Source organism: Oncorhynchus gorbuscha, linkage group LG01 (genome assembly GCF_021184085.1).
Source record: "Oncorhynchus gorbuscha isolate QuinsamMale2020 ecotype Even-year linkage group LG01, OgorEven_v1.0, whole genome shotgun sequence".
Lineage (NCBI taxonomy): Eukaryota > Metazoa > Chordata > Actinopteri > Salmoniformes > Salmonidae > Oncorhynchus > Oncorhynchus gorbuscha.
In genome coordinates this window covers 97,083,541-97,102,913 of record NC_060173.1, presented here as the reverse complement: position 1 = coordinate 97,102,913, position 19,373 = coordinate 97,083,541, and the positions used below count along the sequence as shown (strand labels likewise).

Here is a 19,373-nt window from a genome sequence, read left to right as displayed (position 1 = left end):
TTCCACGCTGTGGTCCACTCCTTTCGACAAGAGCCGTTACAATGAATTTATGAATTTCACTGATCAATGATATGGTTGCTCTAAAAATAATGTTTCTTTATTGTGATGAGTAGGTAGAGTATCTTATAATTAGGGTCCTTTGACAACTCTGAGCATTACTGATGTGTGTTAATTCTCACCATAGTTTATAACATAAATCATAGAAATGATTTTAGTTGATTATGCCCAGCATGCATGTTGCAACCACTATTTTACCACAGAAGAAGGCTAAGGCTATATTGCTACTTCCATATAGAACATTCTGTAAATTGTTATAGACTATATGGGTACTTCACCGTCATTGCATTGATTTGTCACTAAATTAATATATGGTATGATCAAAAACTATTAAATTGTAAACTATAAGACAAAGAGAATGCATCTAAAAATCTAAAATCTGTATTTACACACATTATTCAATTTAATGTGAGGGGGGTTCAGTTGCTTTTGACAGTAGGTTACTAGGTCATCTAACTGACATGCATAGTAGTAATTATAATAAGTCATTGTAAGTATAATGCAGAATTGATTCAATAGATGTCAACATTCATCTTCTGATTGATTTGTACACACCAGACAGACAGCATATTGTACATGACTAAACCCATTTTACTATGGACAAACAAACAGTGTGTTTACAATCCAATTCTATTGCCAGATTGAGTTTTGTATGATAAACTGTTTAAATTAATACTAGCCATTATAACCAATCACAAAGGGCCAGTGAAATTAAACTTCCTCGCTTTCGCCGGAAATATGGGAAGGAAAGGTTGAATGCGGAAATGAGATTCTCACTGTGAGGAGTACTTGTACAGTTGCGATCGGGAGGGTGAGAGAAAATATTAACAGAAGACGCTTGCGTTCTCGGGCAGCGCTTGAGATCAGTCATGGATGATTCTGAAAATCTTTTATTTTTCTAATGCGCTTGGAACTAATGAAGAAGTGTGCATGCTATCAACAGCAACGACGATCTGCGTTATTTTGTTTTCGTTCTATTCTCTTTTTCAATCTCTTCCTTTAAAAGAATGTGGTTGAATCCAGAGGAAGTTTTGCTGAAAAACGCGCTGAAGCTTTGGGTTACCGAAAAATCTAACGATTTCTTCATTTTGCAGCGCCGAAGAGGACATGGGGATTCAGGGGGAAAATTTACAGGTAATACGCCAGCTACTCCCATTCATCTAACTGTCTTTCGTCTGATTTCAGCAGCTTTAGTAGCCTATATTACCACTTGGACACACCAGTCTACACTACGCAACACAGTAACAACTCATTTATAAACAATGTTGCAAATAACTGCGATTCAACCAATATTTTTTTGGTTGATATTGTGCTGGGAGTATATATTCCAGAGTGTCTCCCAGCATGTCTCCGAGGATAATGTCGAAAGACAATTAACGGTTGAATTGCAGCTACCGTATGTTGCAACTTGCCATAGCCTTGGCTACAGTGTAGGATCCGGGTTTTACAAAGCTTGGAAACAAGTGTTTTCCCCATATTTGGGATTATCAAAACAATGTTTTATTTGTAACTTAAAATAATATGTGCCATGAAGCCTTGGAGCAAATAACAGGCAACTTGTTAACATATCACTTGTTTTTTGGATAGTATTTTCTTTCAGGTCTTCATATGTTTACAATTCCATACAGGTTTGTGTCCATTCCATACCAGGTGTCACCTGGTCTTGTTTTTGTGTAATCTTCATTGGGATTTTCACTTTAAGATAGAACTGTATACATCAGGCACAGGAGAGGATAGGGAGTATCATCTCGTAAAAACAATTATAACATTTCCTGGCAAGAGTTTAGAGTATGTGTTTGTTGCCATGGTTTCCAAATATAATTCACCTTTATTTAACCAGGTAGGCTAGTTGAGAACAAGTTCTCATTTGCAACTGCGACCTGGCCAAGATAAAGCAAAGCAGTGTGACACAGACAACAACACAGAGTTACACATGGAGTAAACAAACAAGCCAATAACACAAACAAGTCAATGACACAGTAGAAAAAAGAAAGTCTATATACAGTGTGTGTGAAAGGCATGAGGAGGTAGGCAATAAATAGGCCATAGGAGCGAATAATTACAATTTAACAGATTAACACTGGAGTGATAAATGAGCGGATGATGATGTGCAAGTAAAGATACTGGTGTGCAAAAGAGCAGAAAAGTAAATAAAATAAAAACAGTATGGGGATGAGGTAGGTAGATTGGGTGGGCTATTTACAGATGGACTATGTACAGCTGCAGTGATCAGTTAGCTGCTCAGATAGTTGATGTTTAAAGTTGGCGAGGGATATAAAAGTCTCCAACTTCGTTCCAGTCACTGGCAGCAGAGAACTGGAAGGAAAGGCGTTGGCTTTGGGGATGATTAGTGAGATACACCTGCTGGAACGTGTGCTACGGGTGGGTGTTGTTATCGTTAACTGAGATAAGGCGGAGCTTTACCTAGCATAGACTTATAGATGACCTGGAGCCAGTGGGTCTAGCGACGATTATGTCGGCCAGCCGACAAGAGCATACAGGTCGCAGTGGTGGGGGATATAAGGTGATTTGGTAACAAAACGGATGGCACTGTGATAGACTGCATCCAGTTTGCAGAGTAGAGTGTTGGAAGCTATTTTGTAGATGACATCGCCGAAGTCGGCGATCGGTAGCATAGTCAGTTTTACTAGGGTAAGTTTGGCGGCATGAGTGAAGGAGGCTTTGTTGCGAAATAGAAAGCCGATTCTAGATTTGATTTTGGATTGGAGATGATTAATATGAGTCTGGAAGGAGAGTTTACAGGGTGGTGATGCTAATCGGGTGGGCGGGTGCGGGCAGCGAACGGTTGAAAAGCATGCATTTGGTTTTACTAGCGTTTAAGAGCAGTTAGAGGCCATGGAAGGAGTGTTGTATGGCATTGAAGCTCGTTTGGAGGTTAGTTAGCACAGTGTCCAAGGAAGGGCCAGCAGTATACAGAATGGTGTCGTCTGCGTAGGGGTGGATCAGGGAATCGCCCGCAGCAAGGGCGACATCGTTGATATATACAGAGAAAAGAATCTGACCGAGAATTGAACCCTGCGGTACCCCCATAGAGACCGCCAGAGGTCTGGACAACATGCCCTCCGATTTGACACACTGAACTCTGTCTGCAAAGTAGTTGGTGAACCAGGCGAGGCAGTCGTCAGAAAAACCAAGGCTATTGAGTCTGCCGATAAGAATAGGGTGATTGACAGAGTCGAAAGCCTTGGCCAGGTCGATGAAGACTGCTGCACAGTACGGTCTTTTATCGATGGCGGTTATGATATCGTTTAGTACCTTGAACGTAGCTGAGGTGCACCCGTGACCGTCTCGGAAGCCGGATTGCACAGTGGAGAAGGTACGGTGGGACTTGAAATGGTCAGTGATCTGTTTATTAACTTGGCTTTTGAAGACTTTAGATAGGCAGGGCAGGATGGATATAGGTCTGTAACAGTTTGTGTCTAGGGTGTCACCCCCTTTGAAGAGGGGGATGACCGCGGCAGCTTTCTAATCTTTAGGGATCTCGGACGATACGAAAGAGAGGTTGAACAGGCTGGTAATAGGAGTTGCAACAGTGGCGGCGGATAGTTTTAGAAAGAGAGGGTCCAGATTGTCTAGCCCAGCTGATTTGTACTGGTCCAGGTTTTGCAGCTCTTTCAGAACATCTGCTGTCTGGATATGGGTGAAGGAGTAGCTGGGGAGGCTTGGGCAAGTAGCTGCGGGGGTTGGTTGGAGTAGCCAGGAGGAAGGCATGGCCAGCCGTTGAGAAATGCTTATTGAAATTTTCGACTATCATGGATTTATCAGTGGTGACCGTGTTACCTAGCCTCAAAACAGTGGGCAGCTGGGAGGAGGTGCTCTTGTTCTCCATTGACTTTACAGTGTCCCAAAACGTTTTGGAGTTGGAGCTACAGGATGCGAATTTCTGCTTGAAAAAGCTAGCCTTTGCTTTCCTGACTGACTGCGTGTATTGGTTCCTGACTTCCCTGAACAGTTGCATATCGTGGGGACAATTCGATGCTATGGCAGTCCGTCACAGGATGTTTTTGTGCTGGTCAAGGGCAGTCAGGTCTGGAGCGAACCAAGGGCTATATCAGTTCTTAGTTCTGCATTTTTTGAACGGGGCATGCTTATCTAAGATGGTGAGGAAATATTTTTTAAAGAATGACCAGGCATCCTTGACTGACGGGATGAGGTCAATATCCTTCCAGGATACCCGGGCCAGGTCGATTCATCTGTGGGACAAAAGGTCAGAAGAAGCCCTAGTTTTTGGATCTTACAAAACCACACCCTACTTTTGTTATGGGAAGAGAAGAACAAGTACAATATCAATTTTTTTAATTTTTATATCCATAATTTGATTAAGATAAAACATAAAAAGGGTATTGAGCAGCACTGAAACATCTGCAACGTCTAGTACTCTGTCACTAGCTAAAATAACTTCTACTTCCTATTGCACAAAGAACACTTTCCTGTGAGGGACATTTAAGGTTTCCTTTCTCGACCTCTGAGCACACTGTACATGTCCATTGTCCACAGACATACAAACAATATAAGCCGAACAAAATACATGATTTACAGTGCTTACATTTTACAATGTAAGCACTGTGAAGTAAGCGGTTAGGTGACAAATAGGTTTGCGTTGCCAGGGTACAATGGTTCAGAGCGGCAGACAGGCAGAGCTTAATAGTTGTGGTGTGGTCTGGGATGGGCAGTGCTCCAGGAGAGAGTTATTTGTCTGGTGTTCAGTTTGTCTTCCATCCCTCTCCTCTTTTGTGGCGGAGCGGTTGGGTGGGGGTGGGAATGCCAAAGAGTAGATAGTGATCTCACAGCGACCAGACTGTAGCCGAATGAAAGTAGTAAGCCGAATGCCTTGTCTTGCCTGCTGTGTTCTTATTACATATTTTATTTGTCAAATCATTAACAGACTGTTCTTGCAAACGCATTTTTTTTTATTGTAGCTGAGGCAATGTGCTGCAGCTGACTGTTACCTGCACTTTGATGGGGCTGTTTTTCCCAGCTCTCCCTAAATGCTCCATTCTGTTGAAAATGGCTGTGCTTAGCAAAGGAAAGACAGGATTAAAACTAGACAAGAGGGACTAGTGTTTGGTGGCTTTGGCCTCAGTGGAAAATCATGATCCTGATTAGTGGTGGAGTTCAAGAGATACGATGATGATGAGTCTTGGCTCTGTTATGGTACCTCAGGATTTTAGAGAGTGTATCTGGTTCCTTTAAGGTGATGACTGGTGGGGTGGAGGAGGTTGTTCCAGGTTTAATTTAGGCTTCTCTACACCTAATAAATACAAATGAGTTTGGGATGTTAGGGACTCTCTTAAGTTTGTAGTTTTTATGCCATGGCTTTGGGTCTTCACATGTGGAGGATTTGTGGAGAGGGAGGGGTCTCGATTCCAATACTGTTACCCTATGATTCTAGTGGACCAATGTAGTGACAAACAGAGGATAACAATACTTATGTTGAACCTCCTTAATAGCTTTTATGTTCTATGTTATGTTCTCACATAATGTGGCCATTATGAGACTGTTCGTGACCATTAGTGGTACCAGTTTATGTCCAATCACTTTTGTAATGCCTCAAGGCTGGCATCCAGTGCTCACTGTGGAATGTCTGAGTCTGTTATACACATGATAATGCCTTTAGCTTTCTGGCATTATGTCCAATAGGTGCCGTTGTGCCCCATCTGCTTAAAGGCACAATCTGTAAAACTTCCTGCTGTCCAACTAATGATAACCATTGATTATTGTAGAAAATGCCTTTATGAGCTTAGTACAATTGCCTTATGATATTGCCTTATGATATAACCGTTCATATGGGTTGGTATAATGTTGCATCTCTCCCATGTGTCAATGAGCTCATTGATATGTGTGTGTTGTCAGATGGTATTTCTCAGTAATTTCTGGTCTTTTTCTGTTTCTGACTGCTCTGGTCTGTCCAGGTCTTCTGGTGGGGGCTCTGGACACAGTGCTGGACTCCAACGCCCGGGTCACACCATTCCGTATCCTGCTACAGGTGCCTGGGTCACAGGTCAGCTGGACTATAGCTTGTGGTAAGCTCTGAGAAATGTCTCCTTTTCCTCTCGCCGATGCTCATATTTGTCGGTCGGTAGGTCCCTGCTTCTACTCTCTTTCTCTGGCTCTCTCTCTGTATCTATTTCTCTGATGTGTGCGCGTGTGTCTGTTGTTATACAGGTGCTGCTGTTGAGGACATGAACAGGCATTGGGACTGGCTGGTCCAGAATCTACTCCACTCTCTCTCAGTATTTGAGAACAAGGAGGATGTCGCCAGCTTCGTCAAAGGGAAAGTCAAGGTACTGTACTATTAGAATAAGATTAACTATATACCTGTGATACTCTGTAAATACTATGTAGGCCTACTATCAACAACTACTGTGTTCAACTTACTCTGACTCTCAAATGTTGTCTCTTCTTGACTTTCTTTTCTATTTCTGTGTATCTTGCTCTCACCCTGTTTTGCATTTTTGTTTCTCTTCCTCTTTTTCTTTCTTTCATTGCCCATTTATTTCTCTTTCTCCCCCAGGGTCTGATAGCAGAGGAGGTGAGGGGGAAGCAGGCGGCTCAAGAGGAGGACCCAGAGAAGTTCCGGGAGGTACTGCTGAAGTTTGAGCTGCGTTTCGGCCTGCCCTCCTCAGAGAAGCTGGTCACCACCTACTCCTGCTGCTGCTGGAAGGGACGCGTTCCCCGGCATGGCTGGCTCTACCTCAGCATCAACCACATGGCCTTCTACTCCTTCCTGCTGGGAAAGGAAGGTCTATCCCCTTAGTCTGAACTGGTTGTGTCTGTTAATTAGAAACTCTAACCTCTGTTTTCCAGTTGTAAAGATGACAAGCCCTTTATATGTCTTGTGAACTGTGACATACTTTCCACAGTAAACATTGTGCCTTTTTAGTTAAAGTGACGCTACAGAGGTTTTGTATAACTTCAGCCAGTAGTTTTGAAAGTAGCCCTCGAGAAAAAACGTGTCCCTGAAAATTGTGCATAAGTGTGTACAATGTCATTAATTTCGTATGATATGTAACGTCCTACAAAAATAAAATACAAATGGGTATTATCTGTTACAAATTCCAATTTGTACAATATATTTAAGAATTCCAATTTCTACAATATCTTACACATTTTTAAGTGCTGAAGATCCTGTTCAATCTCTTTAACCATTGAAATCTCTTCAGTGTACAGTGTCTTCTAAACCTAACCCCTGACCTTTGACCACTACTCTCTCCCTCAGTGAAGTTTGTGATCCCGTGGGTGGAGGTGATGAGGCTGGAGCAGGTCTCCACTGGCCTCATGACGGACATGGTGCGTGTGACAACGCGGCGGCGCCAGCGGGACTTCTCTATGTTCCTGAGCCTGGATGAGGCGTTCGGGGTCATGGGTCAGCTGGCTGACATCGCACTGCGCCGCCTGCTGGATAGCGGAGGTCTAGAACTGGATCACGTCCTCCAGCAGTCCTCCAACATCACCAAGAGGTCAGAGGGCAACGCAGATTAAGTTTAGTTGTATTGTAGTGTAAAGGAGGGCAGGGGATTTTTTGTGGGTGTGTCATTTGGTTTGTTCAGATTCATATTATCTGCTCTTTGTTGACTTGCCTCACAGTTCTGAGAGGATTGGATTGGGGTCAGCAATCTGATTAATCGGTTGCTTTCCTGATTAAATAGTTTGATAACAGTAGTTTAATAAGTTTGTCTCATTGTTATCTGCTTTGGTCAAAAGAAACCTCATAAAGCACTTCCTGAAAATCCCTGATATCTTGACAAATTTACTTCCCTCTAGTTTTCTACCATCCTCTGTATAACCTTGCATTATAGTGTGACTGAATGTGTGTGTTTTAGTTCCACCTGTAGTACATTCACCATTCACCAACATTTTCAATTTCAGGTCTTGTGTGTAAAATGACAGTTTTCAGTGGTAAAATTGTACTTTAGAGCTGAGCTAAAGCATTCAGTTATATATTTCTATGAGTGTAACAGACTTGTTTAGTTGTATTATTTATTTGGTAACTTCGACACATGCAACACTGGCCAAGTGGGTGATATTTTTGTCCCTCCCCCATCATTCAGCATAGTGTAAATTCCTCATCACCATAACAGGAAGTGAAAAATTATCTGACCTAAATTGCAGTGACCAAAATAGTCTGCCTGTATCGGAGTGTATCTGGATTCTTTATAAGTTTTCCTTATCATAGCTGTCAGTCAGAAATGTCTGAGTCACTGAAGGTAACGAGGCCATGAGGATTCACCCTCAGTCCCTCTTTTACTCTCTCTCTCTATCCTGGAGGAGAATTCCTAACTGTCATTCATTTTCTACAAAACAGATCTCTGTCTGTGTTAGTCTAACTCTTCCCCCTGTCAGCTAATTAACTTTCTATGAGTGTCACACTCTAACTCTTCCCCTTTCCCCTCAGGGTTCTGGAGGAACAGGCATTGAGGGCGTACGTCCTGGCTCTTTTCCGGCTACCGCGGGCCGAGTGTCTCCAGGAGGTGGCTCTGTGTTCAGTGTGGACGCCCCATGCCCGCTGCCACACAGCTGGAACACTCTACACCACCGACAGCTACCTATGTTTCGCCAGTCGAGAGGAGGGCCACTGCAGCCTGCTCATCCCCCTTTCAGAGGTATCCATCGTATCATACTGCAGTTGACTCTGCTGGCTTACCACTGTTTACAGTGTATAAGTGTTGTTGGAAGTGTTCGAGCTTACACCTTTAGCTTTACCATGGTTAACTACATTAGTTGCTATACACCAGAGTCGTGTATAGAGATGTATGGCTCTTGCATACATAAACAAGTTATTCAAAGTTTATTACTGTGTTAATACCATTTTACCATATCATATTTTTCCTTACTGTACCATACTACAAACATTTCCTTGGCTCTTGACTTTTTACCTCTGTCTCTTCCTGTGCTGCCAGGTGATCTCCATAGAGAAGGCTGAGAGCACCAGCCTGCTGCCCAACCCAGTGATCGTCAGTGTGAGGAGTAAGAAGGCCTTCCAGCTGATCGAGCTGCAGGACAGAGACAGCCTGGTGGATAGTCTGATGTCACGGCTCAGAGCCCTGCAATGGAAACACTCCATGTTCCACAGCAAGAAATCTCTGGTATGCTACAGCAATACTACCAGCCCATAAATGCCTGTTGTCAATTACACACATCATATCTCATGATGATGCCCAACAGGCCTAGTCCAAGAAGCAGAATGCAACTGCACTGCAAGGACATATATGATTACTGCTAGTATTTTTACACACAAGTTAGTCATTCATTGTGTATATTTGACAAATTCTGGTGTTTGGGTGCTCCAGACGTCCTCGTCTCCCTACTATACCTTCTACTATGACACCATGTACTGTGACGGGGAGGAGATCGAGGAGAGAGCACTACGTCACACAGTGAATACAGAGGATCTGATGGCATACTACCACCACTCTCAACCTGACCTCAACAATAGCACGGCTGTGAGTATGGAAACTAGTGCACCGTCGGCCACAACCCTGATATGGCTGGAGCCTCCGTTATATCATGATGTTTACATAGCAGATACCATAATAATGGTGGCTGCAGGGATAGCAGGGCCACATTGGCCAATGTGTCTAGGCTTGACATTTAACATTGGTTGCCTGTTTCTGTTTTAAGCAACTCCTTTGTTGTTGTCATGCTAAATATTTGTTAGACTAAATTAGAATTCTAAATGTTTGGCATGACAACAACAAAGGAGTTGCTTTAACCAAAAGTGGCAACTAAACTTCAGAAACAGACCAGGGTATGGTATATGTGATATAGTGGTAGTTCTGGGATGAGGTTGTGATTCTGTTGCACCTCTTTCATTATTTAAACATATATTGATCCCTGTTCTCCCCCTGACTGGCACACAGGGCAACTTTACCTCCCAAGGCTATTGTTGAGAATGTGCTTACAGTACTACAATACTCTGTTTGCTCAAGGGTGTGTGTGTCCTGTGTGTCCTGTAGACCATGGAGCAGGTGAAAGAGCGTCTGTGGGATGACCATTTCTCTGCGTATGGTCGTGGTGTCCACATGTTCCGCACAGAGAAGATCCAGAAGCTGGTTGCCATGGGAATACCAGAGTCGCTACGGGGAGAGCTATGGATGACCTTCTCTGGTGAGCGGTGGAGGAGTCTGAGGTCATTGGTTGCTATAACAACATGTCAAATATACAGTACCAGTCAAAAGTTTGCACACACTGTCAATGTTCTAGGAGAATGGAATAAGGCGGAGTCAGGCGCAGGACACAGGTATGAGTAAAGCCACGATATTTACTCAAATTCAACACTAATCCAACAAAGATAAATATAAACAATCTAGATCACGTACACGGAACCACTTGACAAAAACAATCACGCACAAAACAACAGGGGAAGCCAGAGGGTTAAATAAAGAACACTGATTATGGAATGGAAACCAGGTGAGTATAATGAAGACAAAACTAAACGAAAATGAAACATGGATTGGTGGTGACTAGAAAGCCGGTGACGTCGACCGCCGAACGCCACCCAAACAAGGAGAGGGACCAACTTCGGCGGAAGTCGTGACACACACCTACTCATTCAAGGGTTTTTCTTTATTTGTACTATTTTCTACGTTGTAGAATTTATCGTGAAGACATCAAAACTATGAAATAACACATATGGAATCATGTAGTAACCAAAAAAGTGTTAAACAAATACAAATATATTTTATACTTGAGATTCTTCAACGTAGCCACCCTTTGCCTTGATGACAGCTTTGCACACTCTTGGCATTCTCTCAACCAGCTTCACCTGGAATGCTTTTCCAACAGTCTTGAAGGAGTTCTCATATATGCTGAGCACTTGTTGGCTGCTTTTCCTTCACTCTCCAGTCCAACTCACCCCCAAACCGTCTCAATTGGGATGAGGTCGAGTGATTGTGGAGGCCAGGTCATCTGATGCAGCACTTCATCACTCTCCTTGGTCAAATAGCCCTGACAAAGCCTGGAGGTGTGTTTTGGGTCGTTGTCCTGTTGAAAAACAAATGATAGTCCCACTTAGCGCAAACCAGATGGGATGGCGTATCGCTGCAGAATGCTGTGGTAGCCAGGCTGGTTCAGTGTGCCTTGAACTTTAAGTAAATTACAGACAGTGTCACCCCCACACCATTGTACCTTCTCCTCCATGCTTCACTGTGGGAACCACACATGCAGAGATCATCCATTCACCTACTCAGCATCTCACAAAGACACAATGGTTGGAACCGGTCTCATGTCCATTGCTCGTCTTTCTTGGCCCAAGCAAGTCTCTTCTTCTTATTGGAGTCCTTTAGTAGTGTTTTTCTTGCAGTAATTCAACCATGAAGGCCTGATTCACACAGTCTCCTATGAACAGTTGATGTTGATATGTGTCTCTTAATTTAACTCTGTGAAGCATTTATTTTTGGCTGCAATCTGAGGTACAGTTAACTCTAATGAACTTATCCTCTGCAGCAGAGATAACTCTGGGCCTTCTTTTCCTGTGGCGGTCCTCATGAGAGCCAGTTTCATCATAGCGCTTGATGGTTTTTGCGACTGCGCTTGAAGAAAATTTCAAAGTTCATGAAATTTTCCAAATTGACTGACCTTCATATCTTAGATGGACACACCTGTTATTTGAAATGCATTCCTGGTGACTACCTCATGAAGCTGGTTGGGAGAATGCGAAAAGTGTCAAGTTGTCATGAAGGCAAAGGGTGGCTACTTTGAAGTATCTCAACTATAAAACATATTTAGATTTTTTTAAATACTGTTTTTGGTGTCCATCAAAACTAGAAAATAGTAACAATAAAGAAAAACCCTTGAATGAGTAGGTGTATCCAAACTTTTGACTGGTACTCTATTTAAGGGTGGGGTTATCTTTAGGGTAGATATCTGTATATCCTCAAAGGAGGGAGAGCACGTACTGTTCTGTGTTCTGCTCGACTGCTTGCTTTCAGTTCCGTTCCTATGTACAAAGCCTAGCATTTATGGTATGTCCCATTTTATCTTAGAGTTTGGGGAGGGGCTTTTAGCAGGCAAGCAGTTCCCTTTTTTCAAGACTAGAAGTATTGATGCAACTTTGTAGTCTATTCTCAGGGATCCTGCTTTGCTTTATTCTGTTAATGTCAGAGTTGATGTCATATGGAATCCAGATCAGCAGGATTTAGTGGGCATACAAATAGCGTGTGACCTCATCTCCAATGAAAACAAGCAATTAGGCCTGTGTGAACACACTGCACAGACTGCACCAGAAACAGACTGGCAGCAGACTGGCTCCACTCCACTGTGATGGACCTGAACAGACTGTTTTCTTTGCCCCCATGTCAAACTATCCCCAGTCACCTGTTTACTCCCTATCAATGTTCTAAATGCATCACATCCTCCATGGGGAGTCAACAAAGGGCAAGAGCTCCAAACAAGCCTTGTCCCAAAGTAACCCCTATCTTTTTGGTGTTTCCAGATCTGAAGGAACCAGATAGGTAACTTATCCATCCATTCCTTTCAGATCTGCAAACACTTACGGGTAGGAACAAAAGAGAAGGGTTAGGGCCTAGGGGATGTTTTCCAACCAGGCCTTTATGTACATGTAAGTGCTTATATGCTGTTGCTGTGTAACACCGACACCATTCTCCCTGGAAATACAGACTCATCGTCAGAGTTGGCTTCCCACCCAGACTACTACTCGGGGCTGGTGACGGAGTCTATAGGGCACAGCAGCCTGGCCACGGAGGAGATCGAGAGAGATCTGCACCGCTCACTGCCCGACCACCCCGCCTTCCAGAACGTCACGGGCATCGCTGCCCTACGCCGTGTCCTCACCGCATATGCCCACCGCAACCCCAAGATTGGTTACTGCCAGGTAAGGTATCCACTACCATACAGTAACCTATGTCACAATGTGTATACAGTGCAGGTAGAGTATAACTGACTGCCTATCATTCTTCCTAGTCAATGAATATCCTGGCATCTGTGCTGCTTCTGTACACTAAAGAGGAGGAGGCCTTCTGGCTGCTGGTGGCTGTGTGTGAGAGAATGCTGCCTGACTATTTCAACCGCAGAGTCATAGGTGAGAGGTCAAACTGACCTGCATAGGTTTACCACTGCTATTGTTACTACATTGCTATTACTACAGCGATGGTTCATCTACTTCCACTTTTACTGACATTATAGCTAGTACTGTACATTAGATGAAGTACTAAAAATAGAACTATCAAAGTCATAGCAGATCAAACATTAGTAGGTCTAATAGTAGCCGGTCTGGTGTTTAGGTGATTTAAATGTGGGTTTTTTTCTCCGTCAGGGCTGTTTTTCTGCCCTAACCGCAACAGAGCCAACAATAACTCAAGGCTTTCTTTAGCCAGCGTGAAGCGTGTGCTGAAACACAAGCTAATTTCCTGTGCTTTGTGCCACTATTTATTTCTGGCGCATATGAAATTCATTCAAAGTAATTTCCTCTTCTGTTCTGCTTTGAAATTGCAGTTGTTTACTTATTCTCCTTAGAAAATAGATTTTTAATCTCCATGTGGCTTCCTGGTTCAAATAACGTCTTAAAAGATCACTTATCTGGGACATTACACAATGAGAACATGTCATTCTCACACACATGTGTGGAAGTCAAGACATCATGAGTATACACATGTATAGAGCATACATCCACGAGACCATTCATTTCCCTCTATGGGATGATAAAGTATGTTCTGTACTTCTATAGAGGTGTACGTTCATGAGTTTATCTATATTAATGTAGATTTTCACTTGTGTTTGCAGGTGCTCAGGTGGACCAGTCAGTGTTTGAAGAGCTGATCCAGGAGCGTCTTCCCGAGCTGGCCGAGCACATTCCCGACCTCTCCCCCCTCTCTTCCCTCTCCCTGTCCTGGTTCCTCACCCTCTTCCTCAGTGTGCTTCCCTTCCGCAGCGCCGTCTGTGTGGTAGACTGCTTCTTCTTCCACGGCATCAAAGCCATCTTCCAGCTAGGGCTAGCTGTGCTGGATGCGAACGCTGCGGCACTGTGTGCTAGTGCAGATGACGGCCAGGCCCTCATGATCCTCACTGGGTATTGCATATGGAGGAATGCATGCATGTCTACACACAGTTCACATCTGAGCATAGTCTACATTCTCACACAAACTTCTCTGCCTGCAGCTTTCTGGACCACGTGAAGTACGATGAGAATCCGTCTCCACCTGCCCCTCACCCTCCCTCGTCTCCGAGGGGGGAGGAGGAGTGCAGCACGACTGTAGAACTACACACCCTGATCACAGACCTCATCATTGACTCCTATGAGGTAAGACAGCACTGCAATACTCCCTCCACACCACCAGAGGGTAGTTGTGAAAATGTGGCACTGATGTTTGTTCTCGTGTGTCCCTGTCCTGTTTTGTCAGAAATTTGGAGACCTGACGGTGAGACGATTAGAGCGGTTGCGATGCAGACACCGGATCCAGGTTCTCCAAGCACACGAGGACATCACCAAGGAGAACGCTGTGGGTCTTTCATATCCACATCTCAAACAGTCACACGCATGCATGAAATACACCATGACCAAAGGTTGAAATCGTACACATTTCCGCTCCAAACTGCTTGACCCTTCCCCTCTCTTTGTGTGTAGCTCAGGGTCGTGACCCCAGATGTCTCTCTCTCCCCTGAAAACCTGGCTGATGTCTACGACCTCTTCAAGGTACTTCAGTTCAATTCAGTACACCGTTATTTATCTTCCCAGGACCACTAAGAAATGCATTGCCAGAGCACGATGATAACGTCCTCCACATATAGTCCAACTGTACAATAACACATCTGTGTCTGTTTCTCTTATAGACAGAGCACTTCATCAACCTGTACTGGGGTGATGGGAGCACCACTGTGGCTCTCCAGCACCATGACCCAGGCCAGCCCTATGTGGAGCAGTACAGAGTGGACCGGGCCCAGTTCAAAAGCCTGTACGTGCTACTGGTTCCCTGGCTGTGTGGCCTCCACACTGACACCGTGGCCCACCGGACTTTCACACTGCTGGACCAGGACAGAGACTTACTCATCACCTTCAGAAAGTTTGCCGGGTGGCTGGGTATTTATTTTAAACATTTATTTGAAACTGAGACAATGTACAACAAAACACAAGTCTCAGAAGTGAGAAGGGTTGCGTTGCACCAGATTTAGCTAATTTACATATTGTGTGTGTGTGAGGGACGGTGTGTGTTTAAAAGAGGTAGGGAGAGTGAGTATGTGTATGCCTGAAGAGATAATGTGTGTAATATGAGTGCTTTCATATTATGCTTTCATGGGCATCTGGAATTCAGCCCACCATGGTTTTATGGGAATCAATATGCAGCCAAGGCTTTTAGGAGGAGCTGCCACTGCTGTGTACAGTACATTAACTGAAGTCGAGAAAATATGTAAATCCACCTCTTAAACTCACAGAGCTGAAGGGCTCCCTCTGTGGTCCTCTATCCTTTAGAAAGACAGTATAAACACTAACTGACACACATTGTGATTTAAAGCCAATGACTGGCTGTTGAAGATGTTAATCAATTGTAATGGTGACAATTATGTGTCTCTCTCGGCATCAGACACACTATACTGTGAGGAACTGAATGAGAAGATCAGACTTCTGTATCGTTTGCACATACCTCCAGGTGAGTCACAGCCTTCCTACGGTGTTTTACTCCTCTTTAAGACATGTACTTTAGCTGGACATGCAACTATCTTTGACTAGAGATCCATTAACATTCATCGTAATGCGACTGTCTCCTGTAGCTCTGACTGAGAGTGAGGATGACTTTCCTCCACTGAAGAGCCCTCTGCTGTCCACTACCAGACCACTTCATATAGAGATGCCGAATGGTAACTTCATGCTTCAAGTGTTCAAGGTTCACGTTTCTAGCTCTGTCCTGTTCAGATGATCACGTTGATGTAGCTCCTGTGTGTGTTCATGTTGAAGAGGAGATCAGAGACTATCAGGAGCAGTTGAAGCAGATGTTGAAGGACCTGGCTCAGGAGAAGAATGTGGAGAAACCGCTACCTCTAATGAACCAGGTACATACAGGGCATTCAGAAAGGATTCAGACCCCTTGACTTTTTTCACATTTTGGTACATTACAGCCTTATTCTAAAATAGATTAAATGTTTTTTCCCCTCAGCAATCTATAATGACAAAGTAAAAAGTATTTTAAACATTTTTGCACATTTATTAAAAATAAACAGATACCTTATTTACATAAGTATTCAGAACCTTTGCTATGAGACTCGAAATTGAGCTCAGGTGCATACTGTTTCCCTTGATCATCCTTAGAGATGTTTCTACAACTTTATTGGAGCCCACCTGTGGTAAATTCAATTGATTGGACATGATTTGGAAAGGTACACACCTGTCTATATAAGGTCCCACAGGTGACAGTGCATGTCAGAGCAAAAACCAAGTCATGAACTCAAAGGAATTGTCTTTAAAGCTCAGTGACAGGATTCTGTCGAGGCACATATCTGGGGATGGGTACCAAAACCTCTCTGCAGCATTGAAGATCCCCAAGAAGACAGTGGCCATCATCATTCTTAAATAGAAGAAGTTGGAAACCACCAGACTCTTCCTAGAGCTGACCACCTGGCCAAACTGAGCAGTCGGGGGAGAAGGGCCTTGGTCAGGGAGGTGACCAAGAACCTGATGGTCACTCTGATAGAGATCCAGAGTTCCTCTGTGGAGATGGGAGAACCTTCCAGAAGGACAACCATCTCTGCAGCACTCCACTAATCAGGCCTTTATGTCAGAGTGGCCAGACAGAAGCCACTCCTCAGTAAAAGGCATATGACAGCCCGCTTGGAGTTTGGCAAAAGGCACCTAAAGGACTCTCAGACCATGAGAAACAAGATTCTCTGGTCTGATGAAACCAAGATGAAACTCTTTGGCCTGAATGCCAAGCGCCACATCTGGAGGAAACCTGGCACCATGCCCTGGGGATGTTTTTCAGCAGCAGTAACTAGGAGACTTGCCCGGATCGAGGGAAAGTTGAACGGAGCAAAGTACAGAAAGATCCTTGACGAAAACCTGCTCCAGAGTGCTCAGGACCTCAGACTGGGTCGTTGTCCTGTTGCCTCAAAGGACACAGCCAAGACAATGCTGAAGTGGCTTCGGGACAAGTCTCTGTATGTCCTTGAGTGGCCCAGCCAGAGCCCGGATTTGAATCCGATCGGACATCTCTGGAGACACCTGAAAAGAGATTTGCAGCGACGCTCCCCATCCAACCTGACAGAGGTTGAGATGATCTGCGGAGAAGAATGGGAGAAACTCTCCAAATACAGCTGTGCCAAACTTGTAGCGTCATACACAAAAAGACTTGAGGCTATAATCGCTGCCAACGGTGCTTCAACGAAGTACTGAGTAAAGGGTCTAAATACTTATGTAAATGTGATATCAGTTTATTTTTAATACATTTGCAAAAATGTTGAAACCTCATTATGGGGCATGTGTGTAGATTGATGAGGATTATAAAAATGAAACATTTGGAATAACACTAATGTAACAAAATGGGGAAAAAGTCATAAGGAAGCAATTAAATCAGGGACCCAATAAACAGTCATTAAGTCACAACAAATGTATAATAAACTTGTATTGCTTTCTACAGAGGGAGTTCATCCAGTTCTGTAAGACCCTCTACAGCATGTTCCATGGCAACCCAGACGAGAACGAGCTCTTTCAGGCCATCGCTACAGTGACCAGCCTAGTGCTGCAGATCGGTGAGGTCGGCCACCGTAGCCGGTCAGAGGTCAGCAGCGAGGGCGGGGCCGGAGACGAGGTAGAGGAGGATCACAGGGAGGGGAGTCAAGAAGACCACCCTGTCTTCAGCACCAAAGAAGGAGATGCAGAGAGGCAGGAGGGGACCAGGAAGAGTTCCGAGCGGTCTGAGAGTTCGAGCGAGTGGACGGTCAGCTACGCTCAGATCCTGGCCTCGCTCCTCACAGAACAGCAGCTGGTCAACTTCTTTGAGAAACCACTGGACCTCTCAGCAAAGGTGGCTGTAGCAAAGGTGAAACAGTACCATGAAAGGGCCGGTCTGCTTATGCTTCAGCAAGGAACCAGCTGATTTAACATGACCAAGAGAATGACCATGTGACCCAATACTGGGTTTCTAATCTAGTTGTTTGCCTAGATGCCAGGCAGATTTGTCGCCAATAAGTTGTCTGTGTCCTCCGTCCTACAAGGATGAGTGGGTACCAAGATTCCATATGTGCCTATATTGAGTTGTAGGTCTGTTAAGCACAAGGGAGAAGTACTGTAGATGTGTAGGTCTTCCTATCCTGATGAAATGTGGCCTCGTCTTCTCGGACCAGCCACTCAGTTTGAAAACAGGTTTACCAAACCGGAGGTGGCTGAGACGTGCATGATAATCAATGAAGACTACATGTATCAACCAGTCAATCATATATATATACTACTGTGAGAACATCCCACACATGATGCACTACATGGAACACCATGAAAAGGGATATTAACATTTCTCAGTATTTGTAGACATTTTCATTTTCCTTCATCCAGTCTATGAAATGGGAACAAATTCAAATATGACATTGGCTGCGTGGTTGGTAATACAGCCTAGGCAGGATCTTGTTTGCCATATCTTCCAACCTCAAGGAGAGCAGACAAGTGTTATTTTCCTGCCAAATATTTTTTGCCTTTATTTACTGCGCAATGTTTGTCATACAATAATGGAACGTTGGAATGTCACCTTTGTGTGCAACATTGTAAATGTACTTTATTTTGTCCTGTATCGATCTAATTAATGTATTTTGTTCTTTAAGAATTCCTAAGTGTTCTGTAACTGTTTGAGCCTGTTATTCTACCAAGCATATTTCTTAATTCAAGTGTTATTGACCAGTATTTGTATTATAGACCAAAGTCCTACACCTTCTCAAAATCAGTTGAGATACCAACTACAAACGATACCGCTGTGCCTCAGATTTTGTTAAATGGGTCTATACAGAGAACTTTTTATTTTGCCAATAAAATCAGTAATGACATTTAGCTTTGGGTTATTCCAGGACCTGACTGTCCAGTTCACTGATGCACCTTTTTATTTTTACAAAACATTTTTAGTGCACTGAATACACTTGAGGTGCATTATAAATGGGACCTTTGATAAATTCTTTAACATCAATTTAATGTCTGCTGCAGTCAAACATGGTTTGTTTGTAAATCATTAAAACAATATGCCTCATCCATGTCTTGTTCTGTCTTTCAAAGATTGATTCACTAAGGAGATTTTAGACCCTCAAGCCCATTGTGTAATGGAATGTCCACCAGAGCTATTGACAGAATTTGCCAATTTCTCTACCATAAG

The 19,373-nt window shown here is 43.7% G+C and overlaps 1 protein-coding gene across 2 annotated transcripts; it reads left to right on the top strand.

Annotated features, from left to right (window-relative positions):
- The first annotated feature begins 809 nt into the window (after positions 1-809).
- LOC124046820 (TBC1 domain family member 8-like) lies at positions 810-19,252 on the top strand. 2 transcript variants are annotated; one of them, XM_046367591.1, is made up of 20 exons: positions 810-1,191; positions 5,991-6,101; positions 6,244-6,362; positions 6,593-6,821; positions 7,298-7,538; positions 8,474-8,681; positions 8,979-9,164; positions 9,369-9,521; positions 10,035-10,185; positions 12,696-12,910; positions 13,000-13,117; positions 13,819-14,104; positions 14,194-14,335; positions 14,436-14,534; positions 14,660-14,728; positions 14,866-15,112; positions 15,615-15,680; positions 15,802-15,888; positions 15,986-16,080; positions 17,661-19,252. In XM_046367591.1, the coding sequence occupies exons 1-20, from the start codon at positions 1,065-1,067 to the stop codon at positions 18,117-18,119; spliced, it is 3,408 nt and encodes a 1,135-aa protein (XP_046223547.1). In that variant the 5' UTR covers positions 810-1,064; the 3' UTR covers positions 18,120-19,252. The 2 variants fall into 2 exon arrangements, with proteins under 2 accessions (XP_046223547.1, XP_046223537.1); XM_046367581.1 differs by having other exon boundaries at positions 15,962-16,080.
- The last annotated feature ends 121 nt before the right edge of the window (positions 19,253-19,373 follow it).

What these genes read in the sequence shown, in the direction of transcription:
- LOC124046820 (XM_046367581.1), top strand. Translation starts at nt 1,065, where the DNA reads ATGTGGTTGAATCCAGAGGAAGTTTTGCTGAAAAACGCGCTGAAGCTT. An exon ending in ATGTCTACGACCTCTTCAAG is followed by an intron (nt 14,729 to 14,865) that starts GTACTTCAGTTC and finishes TTTCTCTTATAG; the next exon opens with ACAGAGCACTTCATCAACCT. An exon ending in CGCTACCTCTAATGAACCAG is followed by an intron (nt 16,081 to 17,660) that starts GTACATACAGGG and finishes TGCTTTCTACAG; the next exon opens with AGGGAGTTCATCCAGTTCTG.